General features: G+C 42.4%; 1 protein-coding gene across 5 annotated transcripts in view; it reads left to right on the top strand.

Annotated features, from left to right (window-relative positions):
• The window catches only part of LOC112807663 (aldehyde oxidase), a 78938-nt gene extending 62778 nt beyond the window's left edge, over positions 1 to 16160 (top strand). For 3 of the 5 annotated variants that reach the window (XM_073880287.1, XM_073880291.1, XM_073880293.1), the window contains 9 exons: positions 2387 to 2482; positions 4805 to 4933; positions 5648 to 5722; positions 7152 to 7204; positions 8422 to 8536; positions 11695 to 11760; positions 13521 to 13709; positions 14412 to 14579; positions 15541 to 16160. In XM_073880287.1, the coding sequence (XP_073736388.1) occupies positions 2387 to 2482; positions 4805 to 4933; positions 5648 to 5722; positions 7152 to 7204; positions 8422 to 8536; positions 11695 to 11760; positions 13521 to 13709; positions 14412 to 14579; positions 15541 to 15591 (942 nt within the window). In that variant the 3' untranslated portion in view covers positions 15592 to 16160. Of the gene's footprint in view, positions 1 to 2386; positions 2483 to 4804; positions 4934 to 5647; positions 5723 to 7151; positions 7205 to 8421; positions 8537 to 11694; positions 11761 to 13520; positions 13710 to 14411; positions 14580 to 15540 lie in introns of those variants that run through there. The other 2 variants (XM_073880292.1, XR_012374672.1) reach the window with 2 other exon arrangements.
• Positions 16161 to 25187: the final 9027 nt, after the last annotated feature.

Raw genomic sequence — 25187 nt, 5'->3', positions numbered from 1 at the left:
GACTTTTATTGGGCACTTACTATGTGTGAGATACTATGTTGCATTCCAAGGATGCCTTAGGACATGGCCCTTCCTTTCAGGGGGCTTCCATTCTAGCAGAGAGCAGTAAAGTGGTGGAGAATGGAGCCCGGAGCAGCCCTTGCAGCCATCCCTGGGCATCTGATGAGCAGCTGGGGCAGCCAGCACTAGGCTCTCTGTAGGGGATGCCACTCCCTAGCTTTACTGTTTTGAGAACAAATGGTCGGGATCACAAGATGATATCTCCAGGAGTGATGAGTGAACAAACAGTAAAACACTCTGCTGCATCCTCCCAAGGATCTTGGGTATGATTATCATGGCAACAATGCCTTCCTCAAGGTTCTAAGATTCTCCTTCAGGCTGAGAAAGGTTATCCCTATGTCCCTATTTGACCAATACATCCCTAGGGTACACCTGCTGGGGGTAACTTGAGCCCATTTTCACTGTCAGTGTCTTAGAAGCTTCTGTTTCACTGGAGTCATGTAAACCTTTGGGTACCAGTAAAGAGGCAGTCCTCCAAGTGTGGCTCATGGCCCACAAGTGGCAATAAAGGTCCTTCTGGTCATCAGAGAATCGATCAAGGAATGTAGTTCATTCCTTGGGTGTATCTGGTAATTGTCATGTGATTTCATTGACTTTCACTTATGACCAGGGTTGTTTATTGGTAATCTGAGTAATGAAGGTTTACTAAAATTTTCGCTTCGTTGTATACCTATTAGCTTGTTACTAGAATTTTCTGAAGACCCTGCCTTTACAAATCCTCGATTTTTGTGCCATGCTGCCTACAAGCTTAGATATTAAGAAACTAGCTGACAGAGCTTTAAGTCACCCCTTGCTGGCCCAGACCACACCTGTGAGGTTGGCATTTCCCAGTTGAACAACTACAGAAGTGTGCCTTGCAGGGCTTCCTAAACCACAGTGGAATCACTGGGACATTTTCGCTAGGACCACATGCTGTTAATACTACTCTTACACTGGAGACGCAAAGTGAAAAGGCCATCCTTGTTTTCTGCAGCCTCCTGGGATATCTTCATCCCCCTTAGTCTAGCATGGACAAAATTGCAAGAAGGCACATTGGTGTTGATTATAAAACATTTTTAGCTAGAGTCTGGATGTTTCTGATTACAGCAGCCTTTAATTCTGTGTTAGCAGTTTAGTTCTTTCTGGGTCCCTGTGGGGAGCTATACAGTTAGATAAGATTACTTCCAGGTTCCCTTCCAACTAAAGCCCTATAATTCTGTGCCAGGATAATTTGGGGTAGGCTTGGCTCATTTTGCAGCAAACAATGTCTGTCTGTCCCATATTACTTGGGTTTTTGTTTTTGCTTCTCTCTGTCATACCTACAACTATGGGATTATGTGTTCATGTAAACAATTCTCCCCTGCCCCAACCTATCTGCACTTAACTTGGCATTTTACAACTGACCCCCCCCCACAAAAAACCAAACCCCAAACCTAGATTGTTGTTCCACTCTGGATTAGGAGATCCTCAAATGTCCTTATGAGGAAATAGCATTTAAGGAGGGTCATCCTGCCCCAGCCTCAAAGCCCCAGCACTGACCTGGCTCTGCTCAGTGTTCTCAGGGCACTGGGAAAAGTGTGCGTATTTCAGCAGGAGATGGAAAGGAAGGGGTCGTTCCCAGGGAAAATATTTTGTTTTATTTATTTATTTATTTATTTATTTATTTATTTATTTATTTTTCATCTGGTACTTTTTAATACCTTCTAGAATAGACTGACAGTGCAGCACATATTTGGTTTTTGAGGACAGTTTTTATGCTGACATCTGGTTAACATTAAACTACTAAATAAGGGTTGGCAGATGACAGAGTGGGTCAGGTTCTGTCCATGGCCTGTTCTGTATGTCTTTGAGCTTAGAACAGTTTATTACATGTTTTTCATTTTAATTCCAGTATAATTAACATACAGTGTTATATTAGCTTCAGGTGTACCATATAGTGATTTGACAATTCTTTTTTTGTTTGTTTGTTTTTTAAAGATTTTATTTATTTATTTGAGAGAGAGCGAGAGAGAACACGAGCAGGAAGGGAGGGGAGAACACGGGGAGAGGGAGAAGCAGCCTCGCCGCTAAGCAGGGAGCTAGACTAGGGCTGAATCCAAGGATCCTGGGATCATAACCTGAGCCGAAGGCAGACACTCAACTGACTGATCCACCCAGGCACCCCCACTCACTCACTTTTTTACTTCTTTGCTTATTTCTTCACCTACTTATTTAATTTTTTTTATTGTTATGTTAGTGATTTGACAATTCTATACATTACTCTCCAGAGAAAATGTTTTAATTGATGAGACATATGATAATATCAGTCCAAATGATCATGGAAACCCTTGTCATCTTTTCTGGATAGGCTGCTGCCTTGGTTCACATTTACCTGGATGGGTCTGTGCTGGTGACTCACGGTGGGATCGAAATGGGCCAGGGCGTCCACACTAAAATGATTCAGGTAAGTATGCAACTAGTTGGATTAAGTTGGATGTGTGCTTGTAGCTGTGTGTATGAGAGAGAAACCAAGCATGTGTATTTTCTGTTCCAAAATGAAAAAGATATGAGATTTTAGCTTTGACAGCTTAAACTGTTAAGCTGTTAACAGAAACTGGGTAAACCAGCCGGTTTTGTAACTGAATGTCCTAAAAGAACGTGGCAGAAGAGTCTCAGGTTGTCTTATTGCTATAGAAGATTGTGTCTTTATTTGTTGCTTTCCTTTGGGTAAGCAAGTCTCTCCCACCATCTGCAAACAGAGCATTGCTTTGAAACCTTTTGTAAACCAAAATGGCATAAAGCAAAGATGTAATTACCATTAATTTATATGAAAATAGGGGTGCCTGGGTGGCTCAGTCAAGCGTCTGCCTTCAGCTCAGGTCATGATCCCAGGGTCCTGGGATGGAGCCCCGAATCAGGCACCTTGCTCGGTGGGGAGCCTGCTTCTCCCTCTCCTTCTGCCTGCTGCTCTGCCTATCTGTGCTCTCTATCGAAAAAAAAAAATTTATATGAAAATATTTTTGAGTCTTCCCAGAGCCCCCAAAATTACCTCTCAATATTTTCTGATTTGCTGATGGACGCACAACATAAATGGAGATAAAGCACAGATGGTGACAGATGCAGTTCACAGCTCTGGCAGTTTGATGCTGAGATGCTGAGTGTGGCCCCGGGCAGGAGCTTGGGGTTCTGCTCTCCCTGCTGGGGGTGAGCACTGCTTCTGCAGCCCTCCGCTGCCAAGCAAACACTGAACGCTATCTTGGCTCTTCACCTTTTTTATTAAAAGTGAAAATCCTCTTCAGATTTATTTCAGTGAGCAAAAACAAGTACCAATGTAGGTGTTTTGTAAAAACCAAGAGACTCTCAAACTTTCACCAAGAGGGGGACACCAGTATTAACAAGTGAGTTGTCTTTTTTAAACCTTTGCTGGCTAGTAAGATGTGTAGATGCTGATGTATTGCATCATTTCTCGCCCTTTTTAGGACTCGGAGCAATTGATAATATAAATCACATTGGATATTTCTAATCAAAGTCTACCTGTTTTTTGACTCATTCCCTTTAGATTAATTTTTAGGTACTGTTTCTGTTTTGTGAAGAATAGTAATATTAAAGATTTTAAAACATTTGGAAGGGGCAAAAAAAATTGTTAAAAAGACTCTGAACAGTTTCACCAGTTAGCAATAAGCACTGTTTTGAGGTCTTTATTTTTTCATAAATTGCTAACATGCTGTTTATATAATTTTTTGTATCCTGTTTTTTTGTGTGTGTTTTATTTAAATTTCAGTTAGTTAACATACAGTTATATCAGTTTAACATACAGGGTAATATTAGTTTCAAGTATACAATATAGTGATTCAGCACTTCCATATAACACCCAGTGCTCATCAGGACAAGTGCATCCTTAATCTCTGTCATCTATTTAACCCATCCGCCTCCTCCCCTCTGATAACCATCAGTTCTCTATAGTTAAAAGTGTGTTTCTTGGTTTGTCTCTCTCTCTCTTTTTTTCCCCTGTGCTTGTTTCTGGTTTTTTTTTTTTTTTTTCCCACCTATCTATCTGATATAGAGTGAGCACTTCCTCCTGTGCTTAAGAATTCTTTGCAATCATGCTTTTTAATGGCTGCTTGTGGATGTATGTATAATTTATTTAACCATCCCCAGTTGTTGAATACTTCAGTTAATATGTTTGTATGTAAACCTGTCATCAAATTAATGACTATTTTCTTAAAATAGATTTCCCGAAATGGGATTCCTGGGTCATAGAGTGTATCTTAAATCACGGACACTTACTACCAAATTGTTTTCCAGAAAGTATGCATTTCATTACACCACTAACCAACTTTATCCGTTATGGCTTTTTTAAAAACCTTAGATAATTTAATAGCTGTGAAGGATAATATCTCATTATTGCCTTGATTTGCATTTTTCTGATTATAGAGCCTTTGCTAGAATTTTGCAGAGTGAGGTGGTAGGAAAGGCCTCAAGGTGTTGATTTCATGAAGATGTGAAGCATCTCCTCCTGTGTTGACTTGGGGCCTTGCCTCCTTTTCCTGATGCTATTGCACATAAGAAAGTCAAAGAAACAAGAATGTGTGCTCAAGGTTTAGGGTCCAAACTAGCTATACAGGGTCTTTAGAAAAGAACTTTTTGTGGCTGGAGGAATTCATGGTTCTACCCGCCTGTCCCTGTTGCATGTATGGGGGCTCACACATGGGCTACTGTGTGGGTATATGCACAGGTCTGTGACTAAACAAAGTAATGTGAAAAGAATCTCTCCTCTAAAATTCAGGTGGTTAGTCGTGAATTAAGGATGCCAATGTCTAATATCCACCTGCGTGGGACAAGCACAGAAACTGTCCCTAACACAAACATCTCTGGAGGTTCCGTGGTGGCCGATCTCAACGGGCTGGCAGTAAAGGTAAAAATCATTGCCATGGCATCCAAATCATTAGCCCCACCAGGCCAGGAACATGGGTGGAGCTCAGAAGATGTTGAGATTTAATCCAGTTCTTACCTCCTTCTCACACCCTCCTGGTGAAAACCGTGCTTTCCGCCAGCGTCAGGCTCAGTACATGGTACAATAACCAGCTGCTCTCCTGAGCTGGAAATCCGTCTCCTTTCCTCCCTCACTCCTGACATCTCATGGATCCTTCCATTCCACTCAGAAATAGCTCTGTGTCTTTCGACATCCACTTTCTGGGAGCATCGCTGCTTGGATTCAGACTCCCACCTCTTGCCAGGACCATTACAAGGCTCCGTCTCTCCACTGGAGTTTTATTGCCTTTCACTCTGGCTTCATGTTGACAGAGTGAGCTTTCCCACAAAATAAAACTGACCACGCTGTGTTTAAAAACAGCGGTCGGGGGTTTGCCATCAGTTTTTCTGTTAAGTCCTGACCTCTTAGCATGGATTATAGGCCCCCCAACTTAGACGGTTCATCGTCAAGACCAGCTCACACTTCAACCCCACCCCTGGAAAACCTTTCACATCGCCTCTTAAAGGGTCGGTCTCTACCTTCTCTGTGTCCTGTGGGCCTCCTAAACAAACTCTGTAATGACACATATCTTATGGTTTTGAAATTAGTGTTTGCCTGAAATTATGATAATAATTTTAATTAAAAAATAATCCCTAGGATGCTTGTCAGACTCTTCTAAAACGCCTTGAACCCATCATCAGCAAGAATCCTCAAGGCACCTGGAAGGATTGGGTGAGAATCACTGTTAGTTTTGTGTTTTATGTTGGGGAAAAAAGGAGGGAGGAAAAATGTGTGAATTAAATATCAGTTGAAATGGCACTTTAAAAGGTACTACAGGTACATAACGATAAGTAGAGGCCTTTTGGCTCTCTGCACGTGGAAACGTTTTCATAATATGGTAGAGGAACTCTTGCATCTGGGAAAATTCTCCATTAGAGAGAAAGATTGTTTTTCTACCCAAAGCCCTTGTTTTTAAGCCAGAACGAATTAATGTTTCTTCCGATGGATCCCAGGTATTTTCTAGATAATAGCTGTAAGTCTCTTTGTTCTCCTTTGGGTCCCACCGTTCCTAAATGGAAAGCCAACACTACAGTCCTTCTATAAAAGTAAAAAAATCACATAAGCACTCATTTAGAAATAGGAAACCAAGCCACTGGATATGTATTCAACCAGTAGTAGGCACTAAATGCAGTGGAAATTTCAACTGCTTCCTTCGATGTACTTACAACCCCGTTGGCAGAGAAAACGCACATTCTGCAGTCAACTAGCACACTTTTAAAGTAATAGGTTATAAAGTACCAGATGGTGTGGAATGGATGTCAGTAAAAGCTGAGAGTGTGTGTCAGGCTGACTGAGGATGTCACATTAAAAGCATCGGTCAGGGGAAATAGCATTTGGGGAATCCTCCTTAGAAATGGGTCCTGCTCTTCCACAGAGTTAGGACTCATTCTGTAATTCATATTCGTGGGAGCTCTCAGTCCTTTTGGGGCATCTTTATTTCTGCTCTCTGCCCTGTGCTCTCCGAGCCAACAAAAGGCAGAGAGAGCTTGACTGAAGAGAGATACCGTGCAAGACAGCCAGGCGTCTGCCCGCAGAGATGCTACCATTCAGCGTGCTTTCTTCTGCTGCACTCCTCACCTTTTCCTTTCTCGGACTTGGGGACGTGGACCTAACCCCCATTTTTCTGTCTATTAGTCAACTACGTGCACTGCAGAGTCAGGAGAACTTACCATGTCAGTGGTACAATGTACCAAAATTATGCCACTTTCCCAAGACCAATGAATACCTGGTACTAAAACTAAACACCCAACCACCTCATTGTCTCCTGAAACATTCCCGGTGGATAGGCTGTCTTTCCAGAAGACTGAGTGAGGTTCTTCATCAGCAGAACACCTGTGGGCTGCTCTAGTCCTGACTACGCAAGGCAGTACGTACCTGGGCAGTCACGGGACGTCACAGGCCCCGAACATGTGCTGTTACTCACGGCAGTGATGGCAAGTGCTCGCGAGGGCAGAGAATGCAGAAAGGAATACCTTAATCTTGGCTCTTCCTGGTTATTAGTACTTAGATGAATGTCACCTAGAGCGAAACGAAGATTGAAGCCACAAACGATTCTTTCTTGAAACATCATCATCGTGTCATCTTTCCTCTTATTTCCCAGGCACAAGCTGCTTTTGATGAAAGCGTTAGTCTTTCAGCTACTGGATACTTCAGGTAAAGAGTCCTTTCAATCACATGTTATGAAAAATAGCAGCTGTTGCTTGAGGAAGAGTTTCACTTCCATTTGCAATTTTGGAAAGAAACTGATTTGGGTGACCTTCTATTAACACACTGTTACATACAACATTTAGCTTCTAGTTAATCCAAATGCCCAGAGAGGCTTCTGTTGGGAAAAATAGGCACATAAAATAAAATACGGCTTGAGCTGATGATTTGAATCCTACTGAGCGGTACTGGAGGGTTCTCTGAGCTTAGTGCTTAGAACCCACAGCAGTGGCTGATGTTTTGTTGAAAACTTAGTGTATCCTTAAGTTAAGAGATGAAGGTAAGAGGATGCAAATTAAACCCATAATAAGATAAACACCATTTCACACCTTCTAGATTGGCAAAAAAGAAGAAACATGACAATAAGCACGTTGTCAAGACGCTGAACAGTTGTCACTCACCTACTTTGGAAAATGATTATCAGATTATTTTAATGGAAAATGAAAGCCATCAGAGAACAGGGTGAATCAGAAAATCTCAACTGATTTGTCATGCTGCTAGTTCTCCAGGGAGTCTCAGGGCACTGGTCAGCTATCAGGAGTAAGTGTGAGAAGCGTTTTGAACGGCCACCTCCAGGCCGGGGGAAGCAGAGGAGAGAAGGGGAGAAAGTGCGGGCAAGCTGCTGGCCTGCGCGTGTCTTACACCCTGACATCCATTTGGTGTCCTTGAGGAAGAGTGAGGAACAGAGCAGGCGTGGAGACCAGAGAAGTAGCAAAGAATGAGAGCCAGGGGCCTGATCTTGCAAACAGAAGGCTGAATCCTGGAGCCGGAAGGAAGACGAACAGGCGAATGTGCACCCTTGAAATAGTGTTTGGTCTAAAATGCAGGTGAAATTCCCCAAACCTGATGACAGTAGGATGACATGATTCAATATTAACGAAAAGTAATAGATCAGGTAATCACAGAGTGAGCAGCTAACTTCCAGGCATAAGGAGTCATTCATTGGTGAGGAGCAATTGAATGTTTTTATCAGACAAAGCAAATTTAATAAGAAAGAAGTATATATTCATTCAACAGATTTATCGCACACACTACATACTGGCACATCATTGTACAAGTACATGCAAACTGAACACAGCCTCTCATGGATCTGTTTAATCATCAGCGTCTGCAGTTAGGGGACTGAGTCACTTAACAACGCTCCTCAAGAATTCTGTTTCTTCCAGGGGCTATGAGTCAAACATGAACTGGGAGACAGGCGAAGGCCATCCTTTTGAATATTTTGTTTATGGAGCTGCCTGTTCCGAGGTTGAAATAGACTGCCTGACAGGCGCTCATAAGGTCAGTACCAGTTGGGAAGGTCTTCAAGTTGTACCTCAGATACACCTAAATTCCACACATGACATCTGTCTGAGCACCGTAGGAGCACCATGTATTTGGCTAAGGATAGTTTCTCTGTGTTACCAGAAAAAAATTAGAAGCTCAGCAATTGCCTTGGTATTGTGGTTGCTTCCATGGAAAATGTCCGGCGGCCTCTTGTCTTTATTTTCCTGGCCTTTTTAAATGGAATCGGGAAAGAAACCACTTCAAGGAAGAAACACAGCTTAAAGAGAGCTTTCATGTAGACTGTTGGTCTAACCAGCAGTCCTGAACTCTTACATAAAATGCCATCATATGACATTTTTGAAGGATTTTGTAAGCATCCATAACCTGCTAACAAGCACCAAGGACCAATCCAGGGAAGTTAGTGGCCAGCTTTTGATATCTTTTATCTAGCTAGATCCTGCTTTTTAGATAGTTTAAGGGCATCCCTATGCTTTTAAGGGATGCAATGAGGAGATACGCACAGTTTCTCTTTCTCTCTCTCTCTCTCTCTCTCTCTCACACACACACACACACACACACACACAGACACATGCACTTCTGTTTCAAGGAGAGTTTCTCCTCTTTTATCTGGGTCCTTGTGGGGACCCAGCTACAGTGAAGCTACTTACTGGCCACTGTTTATAATAATAAATGATCATTAATACATTCAATGGGACTGTGATACCCTCACAACTGTCATGTGAGAATCTGTCCCAAAACCTACCCAGAAGCAAGCTCAAGGTCTTTGTATTTCCCAACATACTTTGTGACTATATCTTGGATTATGATAAGATGTAAGTTTTCATTTAATAGGTCTCTGGCATGTATGTTTTTTAAAACTATAGTCAGCCTAATCTTTGAAACCGTATATGCCTTTATTGGACCTGCCTGGTAAAGTATCTGGTTTGTTCAGATTCTAAGCCAGACCAGACCACTTTTGAGGAATCTTGGACTGGGACAAAACAGTGATCATTCTAAGCGTGGTTTTCATGCTAGAGTAGCTGTCCTCTTTTAGTTCAGTAGAAAGTTCTCTCAGGCTGACTAATTTCTACATCACCTTCTCCCTCAAAGAAAAATTTGGTGAAAACCTAATCACTTGGGTTTTCTTTATCTGTATATGCCTTGGCCTTGTTAAGATCTTAGAACAAGGTAATAATTAGTATGAATAATTGGTATGAAATTCTAAGGTGTGTTCTTATAACTTAGTTGAACAATCTTAAGAGATGTGCTAAATAGTCTTTTTATCAGATACATTCAAAAAAGCTAGATCTGTAGCTCAGGTTAGGTATACCCCTAAGTAAAGGGCTATAATGTAACATGCCACCAGGGGCCCTCCCTGGAGGCCTCTTGAGGCCTCTTTCTCAGTCATTCTCCTTATGTTATTAGAATTGTCCTTTTTTTTTTTAAGATTTTATTTGAGGGAGAGAGAGAGAGAGAAACAGCATGAGAGGGGAGAGGGTCAGAAGGAGAAGCAGACTCCCTGCTGAGCCAGGAGCCCAACGTGGGACTCTGTCCCAGGACTCCGGGATCATGACCTGAGCCGAAGGCAGTCGCCTAACCAACTGAGCCACCCAGGCGCCCCTAGAATTGTTCTTATTCCTACAAAATTTCCCTCACTTTGAACCTACATCTATTTATTACTTATCTATTGCTGGGTAACAAATTACTCTCAAGTTTGGCAGCTGAAAATAACAAATATTTATTAACCGACAGCATTTCACAAGGTTGCTATCAAGCTGTCAAGGAGGGCCGCAGTCCTCCCAAAGCTCCACAGTGGCTGGAAAATCTGATCCAAGCTCCATCACCTGCTTGTTGGCAGGAGGCCTCAGTTTCTCACTGGCTTTTGGTCAGAAGTTTCCATTCTTTAGCACAAGGACCTCTCTATGGGATGTCTCGGTGTCCTCAGGACACGTAAGCTGCCCCCAAACCCAGAGGGACTGATGCAAAGGAACAAGAGAGTGTGAGCAAGTGAGAGAGCACCCAGACAGTAGCCACAGTCCTTCATACCCTAACACCGAGGTGATGTGCTAGCACTTCCATATATCCTGTCTGTCGCACAAACTAACCCTGGTAGAGTGTGGGAGGGGACTCCATCAGGATGTGAACCCGGCATGCAGGGATCGTCATAGGCCACTTGGAGGCTGGCTACCACAACCTAGAAATGCTCTCTTCAGCCCTAACAAAACACAGTGACAAACGAAAACTTTTACTAACACTGCAGACTTGAGAGCACCTCCCCTCACCAGTAATGGAGGCCATTGGTCTGCCAGAAGGCCAGCCTTGCTAAATGGTGTCACAGAGAACTTTACATTTCATAATGTCCTTAAAGAAGAAAGGTGTTTTATTATTTTATTGTAATAAAACATTCTGGATCACTCTCTAATTTTCTTAAGAAAAATGTTAGATGAAAGTCCCAAATCAAATAAGAAAACTCTTGGGTTTCCTTTGTTCCATTAATAGTTGTAAGTAGAATCTGTTTGTCATGGCAGAAGTCATTATGTCAAGTAAAAGAAGGTACAGACTTGCTGGAGAGCAAAGGTATTACCAGTAACCTGGCTGGGCCTGCCATAGTCCTCATTTGTAGCTTATCAGGAACTTTTGGTCACCAAGTTGTGCTTTAGATTTATCTTTCCTCTGCTCTCAAAATGAAGAATCTACAACAGCAGTTAACAGTTGGAGACTTTTTGGCTGATGCACCCTGAGTTCTGTGCTTCAGTCAACGTCACCCAGCCAGCTGGACTCTGGATGTTGGGTTGTATGGTAGCCACAGAGTTTTTCAACAAGGATCATGAGGGCTGTAAACATTTTCTGTGTCATAGATTATGTCTGCTGCGCTGGGTTGAACTCAGTAAGTTACATGACTCGGCCGGAACAAAGTCAAATATTTTTCTCTCTTGTTGCTGAAGAAAAAAAAAAAAATCAGTGCTTAAGCTGGTTGAGTATGTGTATAATTTTGAAAGTTATACAAGATAGACTGGTGACCCAATAAAATCTTTGTTGATTCTTTCTCCTGAAATGTATTGTGGCCCCAAAAATGTTCTATACCAATGGCACTCTGGCAGGAACTGTTTCTCAGCCTTCTCTCCTAAGTTGTACTCATTAAAATAAACATTTTTGCTCTTTTTTATTACCAGAACATCAGAACAGACATTGTCATGGATGTAGGCTGCAGCATAAATCCAGCCCTTGACATAGGCCAGGTACGTGTACCTGCTTTGCCTCAACCCCATTTGTAAAAGCCAGAACCGCTGGGGGGGTCTGTAGGGAAAACATTCTGTCCGGCTTATTCGTCATGGTAGTTTTCTGCCCCTGTAAGTCAGAATCCATCTATTCAGGCCAGCCACAGAACTCAAATCTCTTACTGTTTAAAAAAAGGGAAGGAAACAAAGATGTTTTAAGTAGTTTCTGAAGAGACATGCAGTCTGTGACTGAGGAGCTTGAGGGAGGCAGAAGAAGCAAGCCTCGAGGTGTCAGAATGTGCCCCACACCTCTGGGATTAGAAGTAGACTGAAGGCTAAGTGTGAAGTCTTGGGCATACAATGGGCTCTAGCTTCGAGGAGTTTAAAGTCGGGTTGGGATAACATCAAACAGTTACAGCAGTAGCCATTAATAATAGGTAGCCTGTTTTGCCCACAGTTCTCTTTTGTTTAAATTTGAAACATAACATAATAAAATAAAATAAAAATAAATAAATTTGAAATAATTGACAAGATTAAAAAATCACCGGCTGTGTTACCTAAGTATTCAAATGGCTAGTGTTTCTTGGAAACAGAAAATTTGCCAACACTGGCGCTGCATTTCCACAAGGAAAAGTCGGTTGGCTCCCTTTTTTAAGAGAAGCATGTACTCTGTGATTCTATGAGTCAGGACTCACCTGGAAGCTTCACTCACTTTCCTTTCCTGTCTCCTACCTATGGGCAATTCAGCTTACTACCGGCAGTTTAGAACATAATTGGAGGTACTCTCCAATCATGACACGTGTTCATGGAGAATGGGAAGAGTGGGTGGGTTGAAGAAGTCAAAACAGGCTTCAGGGAGGCCCCAGGTTTAGGGAATGAACAAGAAAAGGCATTCTGGGTGGGAGGAGAGTGGAGGACCTAAAGAAAGACAGGAAATCAGAGGTAATGGGGGGCGAGAGAGGGGCATGACGACAGTGGTGAGTGCCTGCGTGCCCGTCAATGGAATGGAAGGTGTGGCTGCAGGCAGAGACCAGTAGGGGGCTGGGTTGGTGGAGGCGCTCCAGAGACAGGCGCCTGCCTTAGTAGGTGGAGGTGATGGTGGCCTGGCGCGTCATCTAGGCTTTTTAAAAGGAAGATTCATCTAACATTGTGTTAGAGAAGAATCTCCCCGCAAATAGACGCAAGGTAGGCCGGAGGGTGGGGTGGAGAAAATGGCACACAGAGGAGACCCAGAAGTCAGGAAGATGTGTGGAAAGCCAATTTTGTCCACATGCTGACATCTAAGAATTGGAGCGTTTCAAAGCTGTGTAGGAAGCTCGGAGAGCACACAGTTCATATAACTAACAAGCGAGGAAACAGGGGCCAGGAATGAGAGGCCACGCCCACTTGCGAGCCAGGATTGTGGTGAGGGGAGGGGACTCTCCAAGCCCTGTCAGTGTGCTGGGGGCTATGGACAGATGGGTCAGAGGGTTCCTTCTGGCTCATGGCCCGAAAAAGGAGGGCCTTTGGGCCACAGGCTATTTGAGGCCTCTTCTAGGGCTACACTTTCACTGCCAAATTGAGATTCAAAGTCAAGTCCTTTGCCTTTGAACTGCGCACCAAATAAGATGTTCAGAAATGAGGTAAACTTCTAAGTAAACTTTCAGAGGCATCTTCCAGGACATGCTGCAAACCCTCTTGCGCTGTATTTTAAAAATTCAAATAAACAGCATGAAGTTGAAATGCTCCTGTTGGTTGTATTTTCTCATATATGGAAATTCTCTTCTTCCCCCCTCCCCCAGATTGAAGGTGCATTTATTCAAGGCATGGGACTTTATACAATCGAGGAGCTGCATTATTCTCCTCAGGGTGTCCTGTATACTCGTGGTCCAAACCAATATAAAATCCCTGCCATCTGTGACATCCCCACAGAGTTGCACATTTCTTTATTGCCTCCGTCTCAAAGCTCAAATACCCTGTATTCATCGAAGGTGAGCTGTGCTTGATAAATAAATGCATGTTTATGTGATTTGTGATATCTGTGCAGGGGGCTGGGGGAGGTGCCTTCATTTCTTGGTTGTTTGAGGTTTTTACCAGCCTTATAGAAGAAAAGGCCCTATTAAATATTTTAATTTTAAATTAATTTAACATTGTTACAACTTTTTTTAAATACTTCAAATTTTGGAGCCTAACATGAACTACTGTTACCATCAGGTTGTATCTGATTTTTTGTTTTGCAATAATCATCTCATACCTATGTCTGCTTTCTCCATTTGGCATCATTTCCTTAGGCAGGAATCCTAAGAATGAGAATACTAGGTTAAAATATCAAATTACTTTTTTAAAAGAAAAAAGTTACATGTATAATAATATTTTATAGGGGCACCTGGGTGGCTCAGTTGGTTGGGCATCTGACTCTTGGTTCTGACTTGGTTTGTGATCTCATGGGGTGTGGGATTGAGCCCCCCATTCTCCACTCTCAGTGGAGAGTCTGCTTGAGGATTCTCTCCCTCTCCCCCTCCCCCCCACACATGTGCACACTCTCTCTCTCTGTGAAATAAATAAATCTTTAAAAATAAGAACATTTTATATAGGCATCTATACACATGTTTACCTATAGATGCACATATACATATATATACATAGAGGTACAAAGAGAGAGTCATAATCTGGTTGACTTGTTTCTCTTCAAGGGTCTAGGAGAGTCTGGGATATTCCTGGGATGTTCAGTGTTTTTTGCCATTCATGATGCGGTGAATGCAGCCCGACAGGAGAGAGGCCTCTTTGGACCATTAAAGCTCAATAGTCCCCTGACACCCGAGAAGATTAGAATGGCCTGTGAAGATAAGTTCACAAAAATGGTATGATCTGCTCATAAAATTCTGAATTTTTGTTCCCTGTCCTTGCAGTCGGGTTTTATTAACTCACCACGGTGTTTTCCCTTGGAAAAAAAGGTGACAGGGATCCTGAGGGCATTTGAACATGGGAAGAGCAGACTGACCCTTAGAGTGCAGGTTTTCATCAGCCTGGTCCTGCCTGCCCTACAGCGGGGCTCAGTTCTACACCACTTGAAAATGAAGGTTCATTGCTCTTTCATCAGTTACGTGTTCCTCCTTGGTTTTGTTCGCTTCCCAGGATATATTGGTCAGGAATGGGAGTTCAGGAACTGTTTCCTGAACCTAAGACCCCCAGGCCAAGAATATGGGCCACGCCAACAGTCTGTCCCACTCTGTCCAGTCAGATACTTGAGAAAGTGTGTGTAATTCCTGATTTGAACTGGAGAGTGGGAGGGGCCCTTTCTGGCCCAAGCCCAAGAGCAGAATCCCTCATGCATCAACACCGCTGCGGAGCAAACCTCTCAGCTCTCCTTGGTCACATTCAGTGATGAGACTTGAACTGTGGGAGAAAGTCATGCTGTTGACAGTGACCCCTCCGACTGTATACAAGGTATTCCCTATATTGAGGGGAGAGCCCCTCCTACTGTTTCTGTCAGTGCTGGCTCTGTGTGCTACCCCTTACAGCTTGTCCTCAGCCCCGTGGATCATCTCTTCACTATGGAGGAACACAGAGACTAGTTCCACTTTTCATTTGTCCCCTTCAAGTGTGAAATGATGACTGTTGTAGCTGTTCGGCCCCACAGTCCCGTCCGGCCCTCGCACCCTCCTCATGCTGTCATTCTGAGGCCTCACTTTGTCCTGGTTGTCCTCTGCGTGGTTTTTATCCTGTTTCGTTTCGTTTCGTTTCGTTTTGTTTTATGCTATTTTTCACCTGTCACAAATGTTTTCCAAATTGCAAACGTCCACATTTGTTCTTTTATTCCAGATCCCAAAAGACAAACCTGGATCCTATGTCCCTTGGAATGTACCCATATGAATCAAATACAAACTTCTGGGGAAGCGGGACGACTCTTCCGCCATAGCAGTCTCTCCAGTCTTTGTGCTTTAAGACGCTAGGTCTGAAAGATAAACACTCAGAGTTTAGAAACCATTTCACAGAGTATTGCTTTTATATGATGCTGATTTTAAATGTTCCGTTTGGATTTTGACAGATAGGCTTAAGCAATTTAGAAATCATATTTTAAATAGCACAAATACTAACTGGTTTCCTCTAGAATGACATTCTCCATTACTCTGTTTCTTAAATCCACCCAGATGAATGGAATAGAAGATGATGATTTGTATGTGATTCATATTTGGCTTGTATCCACCAACAGAAATTACACTGTCTAGTGAAAGACAATTTTCTAAATAATTTTATTAGTAGTGTGAACTGAAAAGTTGTCATTTTCTCATATGTCCCCATTTGCTATTAGCCTCCTTTTATTGTCAAAATGGATCCAGGCACTGTATCCAAGCAACTGTGGGACTAAAGAAAAAAAAACTGGATAAATTAGACTTCATCAAAACTGAAAACTTTTGGGCTTCAAAAGATACTACAAGAAATTGAAAGACAAACCGCAGAATAGTAGAAAATATTTGCAAATCATGTATCTAATAAAGATGTATTATGCAGGATGTATTTTAAAAAGTCTTACAACTCAGCAATAAAAAGATAAATAATGCAATTTAAAAATGGGCAAAGGAATTGAACAGACATTTCCACAAAGAAGATACATAAATGGCCAATAAGCACATAAAATGCTTGAAGGCAATAGTCAGTAAAGAAATGCAAACGAAAACCACAATGGAAACCATTTCATTCCCACTAGGATGGCTATCATCAAAATGATGGATAATAGTAAGTGTTGGTAAGGATGTGGAGCAGTTGGAACCCTTATCCATTGCTGGGAAGAATGAAAATGGTGCAGACACTGGAAAAAAACTGGCAGTTCCTCAAAAAGTTAAACATGGACTTACCAAATGACCACTCCTAAGTATATAAACCCAAGAGAATTGAAAACATATGTACACACACAGACTTGTACACAAACGTTCATAGCGTTATTCATAATAACCGAAAGTAGAAACAACCCAGCTGTATCAACAGATAACAAAATACGTTACACAATATGTGGTATATCCATACCAGGGAATATTATTCAGCTATACAAAAAAATGATAATACTGATATATTCTACCACATGGATGAACCTTGAAAACATTGTTTAAATGTAAATAGCCAGACACAAAAAGCTACATATTGTATTATTCCATCTATATGAAACATTGAGAATAAGCAAATTCATGGTAACAGAGAGTCAATTAGTGGTTGCCAGGGGTTGAGGGGTGAGGGGGAGAGGGAAGTGGGGAGGTGATTGCTAACGGGTACAGGGTTTCTTTCTGGGGTGATGAAAATGTTCTGAAATTAGATAGTAGTGGTTGAACAACCTGTGAATATACTAAAAACCACTGAATAGCATGCTCTAAAAGAGAGAATTTTATGTATGTGTATTACATCTCAATTTAAAAATAAAAGCATGTGGAGAGAAACAAAACGTGGGAAAGATTGAGAAGTTGTGACAATCATAAGAAATTTATCCCAATGGCCTTCAGTGACAAGACCTCAATGGGGGCTAAGCAGCAGGACAAAAATCACTGGAAGGTTCCATTTGCATTAAAGGCAGGAAAAAAATATCTACACTGAAGTATAAAATACTAGAGCCTAATGGATGGCACCTTCTCCCTGTCACACTCTCAACTCAAGAACTCTTGTCCCAAGGCCAAGTTAAGATGGCAACAGTTCTTCGTGTTTGCCTTTCATTGCCACATGGATGTGTCTCAAAGACACCTCAGACTTAATGGGTCCCAAACAGACCTCCTTGTCAGTACAGCCATCCCCGAGATGCTAAGCCAGAAGTGAGGGAGTGATCCCAGATGCCCCCTTCTCTTGGTGCATGCCCTTGTTCAGGCATGAAGTCCTGTCAGTCCTACCTCGGAGAAATTTCCTGCATCTGTGCCTCCCTCTCTTTATTCCCATGGCTGATATGTTAGTTCCAAGCCACCATTATCTTTTTTTTTTTTTAAAGATTTTATTTATTTATTTGACAGAGAGAGCACAAGCAGAGGGAGAGAGAGGGAGAAGCAGGCTCCCTGCTGAGCAAGAAGCCTGATGTGGGACTCGATCCCAGGACCCTGGGATCATGACCCGGGCCGAAGGCAGCCACTTAACCGACTGAGCCACCTGGGCGTCCCCAAGCCACTGTGGTTTCTAACCTATGTGGTAGTCTCCTTATTATTGTCCTGCATTCATTCTGCTTCCCTTCCAAACCATTCTTCAGATTAAAGTGAAAGTTATGTATATAAGTTTATGGACACACACACACACACACAGATATGATTATGTTACACCCTTGCTTAAAACCCTTCAATGGCTTCCTATTCATTGCACTGGAATAGTATCCCAAGTCTCTAAGGTGGCATATGTTCCCTCTGTGATCTGGCCCCAGACTATCTCTCCAGTGTTGTCTCACAACCCCCATTTTTGTCATCAGAATTCCCCATTCTGTTTCTCACTCTGGGGCCTTGGTCCTCTGCCTGAGAGATGCTGTCACTTCCATCCCTCCTTTTGTCTGCCACTATGTAGTGCTTCTTAAATTTTAAAATGCACACAAATAACTTGAAGGTGTTGTTAAAATACAATCAAGCGATCCCAGAAGCAAGAAGGTGTGATGGAAGTGGTCCATCTAGAATCAAGCACAAGTAGGACCAGAAGGAACCCAGTTACCCTCTGCTGTTACATTGGCATTCCTGCTGCAGGTCATAAAAATGGCTACGTGGTGGAGCGAGAGGCCCCTCATGACAAGCTGAAGGAGAAGGAGAAAGTCTGAGCTTGGTTCACAGATGGGTTGGTTGGAAAAAAGTCCAAGCTTGGTTCACAAATCAGTATGTGCATACAAGCCAGATATGGGCAGTGACTGCACTACAGACCCACTCAGAGGCGGTGAGGGGAAATTCTCCCAATGGGCAGAGTTTTGGGTAGTGCACCTGGTTATCCACTCTGTGTAGAAAACAGAGTGGCCCGAGGTTAGGGTATATATGTGTAGTAGCAAATGGTTTGGCCAGCTGGGCAGGACCTGGAAGGGGAAAGACTGGAAGACGGGGGGCAAGAGGCTCATGAATGGGTATATGGGAATGGGCACAACGTGTCAAAATGTTCATATTGCACATTAGAAATATAAACTGTTCACTACATAAATTTAGAAAAAAACAATGTGGAAAACTTACCTTTCTTCCATTCACAAAATAAGTTCATCTGACTCTTCAGAATGAGATATTGTGCCAAAATAATTGGCTGGATATTATGAAGTTGCATCAAAAACACTTGCTGCTATGTCTGCCTGAGACCATGTTGGTGAAGGCTGTGGGGAACAGACTTCCTTTTGCAGGCTTCGTTGGACTTGTACACACATTTTGGAAAGTGAGTTAGTTGGGCCTCTCAGCAGTCCCACCCAGAAATCCCAGTTCCAGTTGAAATCTCCCACCATGAAAGAGGCACTAAACAACAAAGTATGTACACAAAATGGCATTTGACATTAGCCATCTCTGCCATTGGTCACCCCACTGCTTGACACGGTGGGCGTGGGAAGAGTCATGACAGCAGGGTTGGGTGCTATGCTTCCACGTAGCTGCTGCCACAGCTGAATGTGCAACCTGCCCCAACACAAGCCAGGACTAGCCCCCAAGTTAGCACCATTGTCCCAGGAGACCAGTTAGCCCCTGGGGGGCACACTTGACAACTCCACGCTGGAAGGAGCAGTGATTTATTTTAACAGAAATAGATACGCATTCTGGGTAAAGGTTTGCCTTGCCTGCCTGTACGGCCTTAGCCATTACCACCTAAGGGCCTGTGCAATGTTACGTGCACCCTCGTAAGATCCCCATGTAACACTGCCTCAGACCAGTTTACAGCCAAGTAAGGGCAGCTATTCTACAGCAACGGGGTGAGAGTGTGACCTGTGATCCACTGGTCTTTTCACATCTGTACCACTCAGAAGTGCAATGGATATTGCTCCGATAGAGCAATGGAATGGCCTAGAGAAATGGAATGGCTAGGAGGCTTGGGAGGATGGAGCTCCATCCTCCAGGATGCAGGATACTTGAAATCCAATGGACAGTTAACAAGCTGGCAGAAAATATCTGGACACTTATAGCAGAATATGGTTAATATCCACTGTATATAATTAAATTCTTTAAATTGATAAGTCAAAAACCTAATAGAAAACAAACGACAGAAGAATAAATACAAATATTCACCAAATGTATACCAAGATGGAAAAAAAACTAAAAATAAGAAATGCCAATTTTGGACTGTCCCTTTTCCCCCACATATTTGAAAAATGGTAGCATGGATAATACGCAGTGTTGGTGAAGGCTGTGAGGGAAAAGACAACCTCTCATACGTGATTCACCATATTAGCACACACATTTTGGAAGATGAGTGAGTTGGACCTAGCAGCATGCTTACCCTTCAACCCAGAAATTCCAGTTCTCAGAATTTATGCAGCAGAAATACTTGCTCAGATGTGCCACGTTAAAGCCTAAGAGTTTTCATTGCAGCATTGTTTGTGATAGTGAAAAATGGAAAACAAATTAATGTGAACTAATAGAGGACAGTTTACGGCAATAATGAAAAGGCTAACAGACACATGAAAAAGTGCTCCACATCACTCAGCATCAGGGAAATACAAATCAAAACCTCAGTGAGATACCACCCCACATCAGTCAGAATGGCTAAAATTAACAAGTCAGGAAATGACAGATGTTGGCGAAGATGCGGAGAAAGGGTGACCCTCTTACACTGTTGGTGGGAATGCAAGCTGGTGCAGCCACTCTGGAAAACAGTATGGAGGTTCCTCAAAAAGTTAAAAATAGAACTACCCTATGATCCAGTGATCACACTACTAGGTATTTATCCAAAGAATACAAAAATAGTGATTCAAAGGGGCACCTGTGTTGAGAGCAACAATGTCCACAAGAGCCAAACTATGGAAAGAACCCAGATGTCCATCCACAGATGGATGGCTAAAGAAGATGTGGTGTATACATACAATGGAATATTACTCAGCCATCAAAAATGAAAATTTTGCCATTTGTAGCAACATGGATGGAACTAGAGGGTATTATGCTAAGCAAAATAAGTCAGACAAAGACAAATACCATACGATTTCACTCATATGTGGAATTTAAGAAACAAAACAGATGAACATAGGGGAAGGGAAGGAAAAACAAGGTAAAGACAGGGAGGCAAGCCATGAAAGACTCTTAACTCCAGGGAACAAGCTGAGGGCTGCTGGAGGGGAGGTGGGGGTGGGGGACTGGGTGATGGGCATTAAGGAGGGCACATCATGTGATGGGCACTGGGTGTTATAGGCAACTGACGAATCACTAAATTCTACCCTTGGAACTGATAATATACTATATGTTAACTGACTTGAATCTAAATTAAAAATGTTTTTAAGAAGAGAAAAAAAGGTGGGGCGCCTGGGTGGCTCAGTTGGTTAAGCGACTGCCTTCGGCTCAGGTCATGATCCTGGAGTCCCGGGATCGAGTCCCGCATCGGGCTCCCTGCTCAGCAGGGTGTCTGCTTCTCCCTTGGACCCTCCCCCCTCTCATGCTCTCTCTTCTCTATCTCATTCTCTCTCTCAAATAAATAAAATCTTTAAAAAAAAAAAAAAGAAGAGAAAAAAAGGTAACATTTATTAAGAACTTACTAGGTGCCAGGCACTGTTCCAAGTACTCTACATGTACGAGCTGATTGCATCCTCACAACAACCCCGAGAGAGGTACAGCCTCTTTGTCCATTTCACAGGCGAGGCAACTGAGGCACAGAGAGCCTAAGTAACCTGAAAAAAAGCAAAATTTGAAAGAGTATGAATAGTTGATTTCACTTTTTAGAAACCAACAAAAAAGAATTCATGTATGTAAACGCGTGGGGGGGGACATTCTGTATGTATATGGAGGAGTCTGGTAATCATTAACTCTGAAAAGTGAATATTGGGAAGGAGTTTTTTCATTTTATGCTTTATACACTTTTGTATTTTTGATTGTTTTTAAAAAAATAAGCATTTGTTTTAGAATTTAAAAACAAATACATTAACACCTAAAAATGCACCTGAATGCATTGTGTCTGCATGATTTAGTTCCATTTCACTGACCCAAGAAGGTTTTGTTGCTGATTATAAGAAGAAATTTTATTCCAGGGCGGAAAAATTATGCATGGTTTAAGAACTACATTGAGATCGAAGTTCAACTTGGCTTAAGGCAGGAAGAAAATGGGGGTAGCAGAGGAAGATATGGAAATGAGAGGATTGGGAGCATAGCAGACAGGATTTGATTAGAGGAAAAACAGCAGACTCGTCAGTGCAGAAGCAGACCCAGGAGAAGTCTAAATGTCTGCCCTCCACCCTCCTCAGAGCCCTCCTGAAGGCAGATGACCACATTCAGGGGCACATTCAAGTTCTCTGATTCTCCCCTTGAGAGGTACAGTGAATTTCACGTGCATTCAGCAGCCTGACCATTTGGGGGAAAGCTTAATTATCCTCATTCTTCCTCCCACCAGTATTTTTAAGCTTCCCCTGTCCTAGGCACTGGGAACCAGTTACCTGCCTTCATGGAGCTTACACTCCGGTGAAGTTATTGAATGACTTGCCTTCGAGGTGGTCTGCTTTGACTTTTCCTTATATCCTCTGGATCTTTATAAAATCACACGTAACCTCGCGACTGGAAGGTAACGAGTTAATGATTTGACCAACCATAATAGCTGGTAAACTGAAAAGGACATAGGAATAAATAGAGGTCATTTCAACTCCTGAAATACATTTTTAACAAGATTGTTTGGAGGAGGAAATGGCTTTCTTCATTCCAAGTAATAAAAGATTTTATTTTTAGGTAACCACACTCAAATTCAAAATCATTTATGTGACGGCTCGGCTTTAATATGTACTCAACTAGTTAGACTCATGTCAAAGTCATTGCTATTATAATCACCTAAATGCATTTTTCTTTTTTCGGGAAACCACTGCTGTAGTGAGAGCAATGCTCAGCTTCATTGTCCAAACTCTGAAACCACATCTCTGTCCCCGCCTGCCTGGGGCCCATCTTCTGCTCTCTCTTTGGAGCTACCGTCACCACCGCAGAAGGTGCAGGAAGCAGCAAATCCAGGATTCGCCTAGTTCAAGTAAGAGTATATGTTAACAAGTTCAGAATAACTGTGGATTTAGGGGGCTTCTTTAGTGGCCTGAGCCATGGGTTAGGGTTTTAGAGGACCAAGATCACAGGTGAAGGTTTTCGTCCCTTTTATAGGAAGAAAAGTTTCCCTTTTCTCAAGTTCTTTTATCCTCTGGATTTCTATATTACCATTTGAAGTTTGTTATGCTTCCGTAAAAATGTGAGGGGAGGTGGTCCAGAGGGAGTGACACCCCATCTGTGTGACCTTGGACTATCTCATTGCCTCAGGGGGGAATCCTCCCTTCAGGAAGGCTGTGGGTCCTATGCACACAGAAAGGGGACAATTCACCTTTATCTTGGTTCCTGTAATAAAATGAGAAAAACAAGGAGGCATAATCTATGTTTGGTCCATGTAAATAGTCATGCTACAAATTCTACCAGAAAAAAAAAAAAAACTTCTGTGATTTGGATATTTAAATTTCGCATGTTATGTAATAGTCTTTAATCAAGACTACATTTGTTGAATATTCCCTAAACTGAGTTCTAAAGCCCTTGGGAGTGAGGATTATGTCTGTTCTAAAAATACCTTCCCAGACCATAAGGAATTGGTTGCCCTAAAAGTTGCTGGCAGACCACTGAGCCAGAGACCAGAAGGAAGAAATATCACAGGGCTTTTTGTCCTTTTGCCTTCGAGAAACTCCTCAGGTCATCAGAGGTACAGGTGTATTAATCTCAAGGCTGATTTTGTATAGGATTTTTTAACTCATGTACTGAAGATGCATTAGTAAAAGTGTCCCAAAGTGAATGGAACACCAGATGACCCTCCAACATCAGAACAGGTAGTGAAAAGTCAAAAAGCTGGAGCTCTCTTTATGAACAGAAGACTTTACAATAAATTCCTCCAAGTCCAATTCTTTTTTTTTCCCCCCAAGCAGTAGCAGAATGAGAGAGGCAACAAAGTAGACGCAGATGATCTCAATGTCTGTGGTCTTGGTTGAATCCGAACTGAGCTCTAGAAGCCATGCCCTGAATTGACTTTGAGGGCTTCCTCTCCCACCTGCCTCCATGGAGTCTCTACCCAGAAAGCTTCTGTCAGCATCTTAAATGTGAACAATTACAGCATTTCTAGTGGATTCCTGACAGACCTGTGCCTACCTCTGCCTTTACCAATCAGAATCCTCTGTCTCATTTCTGAGAGCTTTCTGCCCATCACTTTTAGCCTGGATCCTCTGTGTTCTTTGTTTTTAGGAAGTTTGCTAATGGCCATGGCACCCAGTGTGGATTTTGCACCCCAGGCATAGTAAGGAGTGTCTGCACTCTGAAGGAACCATCTGGAGCCCTCCACAGAGCGGTCCATGGGAAGCTTGGGGGTGAGTCACAAACCCCTACACTGTAGAATGAATATTATCTTTAACAAGAGGACCAGAGACGCTTGAACATTTTCCTCCAGGGAAGTGGGCCAAAGGACTTGACATTTATTTGTTGATCTTTATGATCCATGCCTCTCAAGCGGTGTTAGCAAGGATTATCCATCCCTGTTTAGCAGAAGGGGAAACTGAGGCAGCCAGCCAGAAAGTAAAGTGAATTTTCCATATGACTAGTACATTCTTGGCACCAAATCAATTGTTCCTGATCATTTTAGTGTAATATATGTTTGGATAGCATATGCTTATCGAATCCATGTGCATGGGTGACTTTGATGAAATTGCAGTGTTCATGGAAGGGTGCCTGGAAATATTTTTAATTATGTACTTAGAGCTAACTAAAAGAAGCAAGGACCTCTGGGTTGTTTTCATTTTGTTGTAGCTGTTGCTGCTATACTTGTTATTTAAGTATTATTAATGCTTAGGAAATCATAGACTTTTAGGGATTCGGAAAAAATCACTTATGACTCGTAAACTTACATTCGGTTGAAATGCCTTAGGACTTTTAAAGTGGTATTTCCCCCTTCTCTGCCTTTGGAAACTTTTAAATTCTTATTAAGTTTCATATATTCACTCTGTTCTATTAAGATACTTTTTAACTTTTATTCTATTATTTGAAAATCTGATGAACGTTGCCTTCGATCTGCACATAAGTTGTTGATTAAAGTATCAGACACAGTAAGCCAAGCAAAGAACTCTGAGAAAATTAAGCAACACTGTTAACACAGAGCTGTTGTTCAGTCAAGTGCAGACCCTCCTGTGGTATCATGCATTTCGATTTCTCTGTCCCCTCCACAGAGGGGGCACAGACACCATCAGGTGGCTTGTGAGATCCCCACACACTGTGTCTGCCAGTTTCTCAGTCTAGAAATCTCTTCTCAAAAGGCACTGAGGCTAGTTTTCCTGAGTACCCAGTCTCCTCTTTGGGCCCGCTGCCCTA

Source organism: Callorhinus ursinus, unplaced genomic scaffold, assembly GCF_003265705.2.
Source record: "Callorhinus ursinus isolate GAN/ISIS: 27379988/994484 unplaced genomic scaffold, GSC_fseal_2.0 scaffold2, whole genome shotgun sequence".
NCBI classification, from domain to species: Eukaryota; Metazoa; Chordata; class Mammalia; order Carnivora; family Otariidae; genus Callorhinus; species Callorhinus ursinus.
This window is presented reverse-complemented; position numbering and strand designations above follow the sequence as displayed.